The sequence below is a fragment of the Salvia hispanica genome, chromosome 2 (assembly GCF_029641045.1).
Source record: "Salvia hispanica isolate PSC_SH4W2 chromosome 2, Shi_PSC_v1, whole genome shotgun sequence".
In the NCBI taxonomy this organism is placed as follows: Eukaryota; Viridiplantae; Streptophyta; class Magnoliopsida; order Lamiales; family Lamiaceae; genus Salvia; species Salvia hispanica.
Window position 1 is genome coordinate 33,366,923 of NC_142693.1, and position 6,408 is coordinate 33,373,330.

Here is a 6,408-nt window from a genome sequence, read left to right on the forward strand (position 1 = left end):
CCGCAAAAAACCGCCGGAAAACCGTGAAACTAAACCGGAACCGCAAAAAACTGGTGGTTCGGAACCGTGAAAAACCGTAAAAAAACCACCGAAACACCGCCGGTTCCGAACCGAAACCAAAACCGGCGGTTTTGGAACCGGAACCGTAACCGCGAAACACCCTCGCGGTTCGGTTCCGCTTCAACAATTTCCAAAACCGGAACCGGCGGTTCCGAACCGTAACCGCCGGTTCCTGAACCGTGGGCACCTCTATAAGGGGGAGAAGTGTTTTACCAACTAGACGCTCTTCGTCGTCGAGGAATGAACACTCTATCATTGCTTAAATAATTATGGTACAATTCCTTGCTGCTAAGACATCACAATTTACATTTCCAAATGCCAAATTTATACATTGGCTTATTTTCTGATTCAATAATCGTATCACAATAACTACAGTTGGAAATACGTGTCAAACCTCTGTATTCAGGAGAGGGAGCTCTTCTTTTGGTGTACAAGACAAATCTAAACATTCCTTTGATCACTGTGAAGTTCTCTGCCACCCAACGAGATAGAGGTTGTTCTTTACATGTATTGCCTGCGAACAGATAATCAGAAATCAAGATTTCAAAAAGAACATACCTGGGGTGGATAACACGATGCAAAAACTAGTATGAATAGATCAAAGTGTGGTAAAGAACATTTTTGCTTATGTTATCTCAAAAAGGACTAGCAAACTACACCAGCCTATGCATCCACAGTTGCATGAACCGCGCTTACATGGCTAGATGTTCTGTTGTTGCTAGTTTGTTTTAATGCGGCAGGGTTAAACTAGGGGCAAGTAATTTTCCACTTGAATTTCGGTAAATATGTAAATATCAAAATCTGTGAGTTTTATAGCACAAGTTTAACAATATGAAGAAATATACAGAGAATATAAGGAAAATATCATTTTTCATGCCAATATCGATCTTCATATCGATATATCCGCCAATATATAGTAAGATGCAATACTAATATTTTCATAAACACCACGTTTTCATCCTTGGTGGGAGGGTTAGTTTCAAGTACTGAATAGGATCCTTACACTGAAATATCAAGAGGCAATTATGTTCTGTATATACAGAAACAGAGTCGTTTGTTATTATTCTGATGTCAAAATTTGGAGATAAAACCACACCTATTAGAACTAAGGTTTTCAACTACAGTTCCCAGAGACCAAAAGAATCTGATCATCTATGGAGACTCGAGATATTAGTCAACAATCATAAAGTCTACTACAGCACGCTGACAATTAATCCGTTTGACAACTATCATATCTACTTATAGCACCCTGAAAATTAATCCTTTTGAAAATCTATCAAATCTGCTTATATAGTCACTCTGACAATCTTGATGGACAACTAAGACGGATCAGTTCCAAAGTTGTTATGAACCTACTTAGGAACTCGTAGAAACTTTAGGAGGCACAATAATTATAGGAATAGAGGACATAAAAGGTAGAAGTTGGGTGAGGGATGGCACTTTCTCTTCCTCATTTTCTAGTCCGTGGCTTAGGCAACTAAAGACTCTATAATACTATCCTAAATTTATTTCATTATTTAACAGAAACTTTTTATTCTTGAAACAAAATGGTTCATGGATAAAAAGCAACCGAATAACCTCATATTATACTATAAGCTATTTGAGATATAAAGACATCATTACATGATTTTATGAGATAGAAGCATGTTGTTCAGCTCAATTTCCTTATACTTGTGAAATGAGAGTTATACATTTTGTTATAGAAATAATTATATTGGAAATGAACATTTCCAAAAAACATGACACATCCTAATATTTTCATAAGACCAGAAAAGGCAGATGCAATAATTGCAAGATAGGCACCATACCTTGGAGAGGATAGTGCGTACGAGGAATTTGAGAATCCAGAATATACATTTGAGTATGTCTTGGTCAGATACGCAAAGTTGGAGATTGGTGATAGAGAAGGAACCCTTTCTCCTTTCCTTAGAAGATCTGCCAAGTTGAGCCTTTGCAAGGTCAACACTGCCTGGGATTCCTTCCATATAAAAACAAGCAACCCATTTTGAATAGCAAAGAGTGAACCAGGCTTAGAACCTGGATATCTGAACCCATACCCATTTGCAATACCTTCTCCCACAAAAGACTGCTTAACGTCAATATGATTGGAGTCTTCATCAGTATCCCACGGAAATGTATCTGGCGATGGCTGAGCTGTGTTCACTATAAACATAGCCGAGCCATTAGGATGCAAAACATAGGATGTACCTTCTAATATCTTGGTAGCAATCATCAGCTGCTGACCTTCAGACTCTTCATAAGATATTAAAATAAAGAAGAGAGCCTTCCCAGGCTTGTCTTCAGACGGAATCCCAGGAGGCCAACCAAAAGTACCACCCCATAAACCAGCATATTCGTGACTTGCCTTTGGAGTCCGTAAAGGCAATTTATAGAGAGCATATCGGCTATCATGCATATTAGGCCATGCTCTATACGAAGATAATTTCATGGATGCAGCACGCAAGCTCAACCCTATTGTATGATCCGATCGCAGAAATTCATGAAGTTGTAAATGTTTACTCTCGCCGCTGGAAGCAGTTTTCTTCTGACCTTCACGATTACCATTTGTTGAGCTTGATTTCCCTAGTATCTGTTTAAGACCATTCTTCAGAAATCCAGAAAGTGTCTTACCCTTAGGGCAATGAGCTTGATCCACATCCTCTGCCTGTGAAGCATGATAGCCACTTGGACAGTTGAGCCTCTTGCATACCTCACTTGTTCCGATTTCTGTAGGATTTAGAGGAAGTTCTGAATCAGACCCAAGATCATGATTCCCACCACCACGCTTATACATTTGCAAAAGCAGCAATCTCCTTTCACATAAGACTGCAATATCATTCTGCAAATCTGCCTCATTACTTCTCGAGCGAGGAAACAAGAGCAAATTTGCTGTCTCTGGCACAGCTTGACGGACTTGGCTAGTAACAAGATCGAGAAGCCTTCTCCTATCACCAAATCCCAAACGGCTAAAAGTCAATCCAGTGCCTTTCTGCCCAGCTACTCTCTGCGACTTAGAAACTCCACTGTCCAATCTAGATAACCTACTCGCTACCTCCTTGTCTACTTCATACGCAAAGCTCTTACTGTGTGCCAATTTTCCACCACTTCTTTGATGCCTAGGCTCCACCTCAAGCAAAAGCACATTACAGTTCCTATCAACTGATCTTAGCAAACCAGGACAAACATAATCAACTTCTCGTTCCCTCCCATGTAAAAAAAATGCTGGGGTTCCCTCGTAATTGCAAATAATTTCAAACACAGGTGCCCACAAAATAGGACCATCTTTAAGACCCAAAGGACCCACCTCCTGAGGGATTATCCGGCACCCAACAAGCGAACAAAAACCAGGCATAACATAAAGCACGTTGCCAAGCTCAGGGTTTTGGTGAACCCAAATCCCAATCAACGGACGAACATTCACCAAGAACCGGCAAAGGGCCATGTACGAACACACACCCTTTCTCCACTCAACAAGGGTACTACATGGAACTAGCCCCAGCTTATCACATTGTGATAGCCATACTTTATCAGAGCCTACAACGGCATGGAGATCTCGGCAGCTAAGACCGAGACTACACACATCCCTCACAGAGAGGGAGTTTGTAATCACAGAAAATATATCATCAGGCAGAGCTAAAAGCATGCCTGACACACAGTGATCAGGCAACATAACACACTTCAACTATCTACCCCCAAAACCCTCAAATTACAACACTAAATCCAACTGAAATGTGCAAGATCAATAAAATCACAGAAATCCAATGGGCGATTCGAACCACAACTTGATAAATTGTGACAACAAATCGACATAATACACTTCAACTATCTAGCCCCAAAACCCTCAAATTCCCTCACTTAATACAACACTAAATCCGACTGAAATTGCAAAATCAATAAAATCACAGAAATCCAATAAGCGATTCGAACCACGACTTGATAAATTGTGAGAACAAATCAATTAATCCGATAATCAGCAACAAACAGAAGTCAATACAACCAGACCTGGAAAGGAATCAAATGGGCATGCATCAGATTCCGAATACAAAAAATTGACCTCGATTGTTTGAACTCGAGATTGGTAGTGGCGCACAGAGTCTTCCACCAAATGAAGGGTATTGGTATTTGTAGGTCAAGCTTTTTGTTCAGAGTTTGTCAAAAGTGAATGATGATTGGATTGATAGTGAAGAAGAAAGAGGAAGAATGTCGAAATGGGAACAGTGAAAAGCTATCAAAGAGCGGATTTTTGATTTGTGGGGTTGCTCTCTCGCTCTATCTCTCACATAGTGGCATCTGGATCTTGGAAAAATGCCAAAAATCCAGCCTACCAATTTTGAATTTAGCAGAGCTCCACCCAGATTCAAGAGCAGTCAAGTGATGACCTCATGTGCTAAACTTTTCTTTTCTATTTTCGGTTATTGTTGTATAATTTTGAATAAAAATGTTTTTTTTTTAATTTTAATTTTTAATACAAATTCACAATTTAGTGATATTTTCCTCCCAAAAAAATAAATTAATGTTACCGAATTAAATTCATATGAGAATCAAATCGACATCATGATTTATAGTTACAAATAAATTTTACTACTCATACTAAAAGAAAATTGTCATTTAGATCACAATGGACAATTTTCGATTAATTTCTGGTCAATTTTTTAACTTATAAAATTAGTTAATTAAATCATTATCTTATGCACATTTCTCAATTGTCACGTACGAATTAAAATTTTGATGGATATTTATCACTTAAATTAGTAATTTATCGTTTAAATTATACTTTCTGGTTAACTTCTGGATAAATTTATCTTTGTTCTATATAAAGATAGTCAATTTAGATAATTATTAATTCATTGATAAAAATATAAGAATAGAAGTACAAAAGTCACTACAAATTTTATGCAATTTTTAATTGTATACAACAATTAAGAAATATACAAAAGTTGTAGTTTAATTAAGGATAAATTGCATATAGGAATAATCAAGTGAAAAATGCTCCTCCTTTCACGCTCGGTGTGTGCGATTGACACATAGTGTGCGTGCGATTTGCACACAGTGATCGGGTTCCCTTAGGTCTTCGTTTGCTCGGTGCCGCCTTTGATTCCGACGGGAGGCGACGGTGGGCGTTTGGTTTCCGGCGGAAGCTGACGGTGGTCTAGTGCTTAGTTGTATAAAGTTTTTTCTGCGGGTATGACGGATTTGGTTGAGGGGGTGCCAGTGGGTGGGGATCCTCCCCCGGTGAGGCTAGAGGAGGTGATTTTATCTGTTTTGGAGGCCGGCGATTCTGGGTCGCCGGTTTTGGATTTTGCACCAAAGAAGATGTTGCGGCGAGCGCGTGGTCGGCCGGCAAAATCAAGGCCGAAATCTCCTTTGATGAGAATGGCTGAGATGAGGAAGAATGGGTTGCGTGGGAGAGCTTTAAGACAGGTCGGAAAATTGGGTAGTGAAGAATATGATACCAAAAACAAGGGAAAAAAGGGAGGTGGAAACAGGGGGGCTGATTTGTTGTTTTCTTTTTCAGAAATTGGAGAGGAAGAGGATAAGACTAATGATGGTATGGTGGTGGAAAGTGCTGAAGAAGTTGGTGGGGCTGTGTGTGAGACCCATTCCTCAGTTCACTCAGCAGATAAGGTGTTCGATATTTTGCCCCAGAGAGAGGGCGATTTTGAGGGGATGCCTTTGAAGGCATCGGGTCCTTTGGAGAAGGAAGGGGAAGCTGATGTGGGAAAGGAGGAAAAGCAAGCGCCCTTGGGGATATATAATGGGACAGTTTTGGTGTTGAATGAAACAGGACTGGTCATGTCCGAAACAGATATTGCCTTAGATCTTTGTGAAGCTCAACCGCTTCAAAATATGGATTTCTTAAAGAAAGGGAGCGGGAAGGAGGTTGAAGTGTTGGGTGCCAATGCTTGGAAGGGTATGGAAGGATTAAGGGGACCTGGAATGAATGTTTCTAGCCCCCAGAAGTTTCCCTTAGGTGGGAAATTCCTAGAGGAGGATTTCCCTCCGCTGAGTAAAGAGATTAACACGAGGGGAAAATCAAAAACATCAACCCAAGGGGAGGGGAAGCAGGGGAGGGCAGGAAAAATGGAGGGTAATCTGGAAAGGGGTGCTGATGCAGGGAGTGGTAGGCCCTTTGTTGCTGAATCTGGTACCTTCTTTGTGAGGCAGCAGCATTTTCATGTCCAAGGAAGTAATGGAGTGGGGCAGAAACAATCCTTGGCGGATATGCTCAAGGCAGGAGAGAAGGATCCGGTGATGTTTGAACCAGATAAAATTAAACGGATTGGTGTTGTAGGGGAACGCTCGGGGCTCCCGGCCATTTATTTTTCAGGCTCGGATAACACTTACCTT

General features: G+C 40.4%; 1 protein-coding gene across 1 annotated transcript; it reads right to left on the reverse strand.

Annotated features, from left to right (window-relative positions):
- Nucleotides 1–293: 293 nt before the first annotated feature.
- Nucleotides 294–4,431, reverse strand: LOC125201191 (F-box family protein). Its single transcript, XM_048099200.2, has 2 exons — nucleotides 1,869–4,431; nucleotides 294–574 (listed from the first exon to the last, which is right to left on the reverse strand). Exons 1-2 carry the CDS (start codon nucleotides 3,728–3,730, stop codon nucleotides 562–564), a joined length of 1,875 nt encoding a protein of 624 aa, XP_047955157.1. The 5' UTR covers nucleotides 3,731–4,431; the 3' UTR covers nucleotides 294–561.
- Nucleotides 4,432–6,408: the final 1,977 nt, after the last annotated feature.

Bases quoted from the DNA above. Each gene is read 5' to 3' on its own strand.
- LOC125201191 (XM_048099200.2), bottom strand. From the start codon at position 3,730: ATGTTGCCTGATCACTGTGTGTCAGGCATGCTTTTAGCTCTGCCTGAT.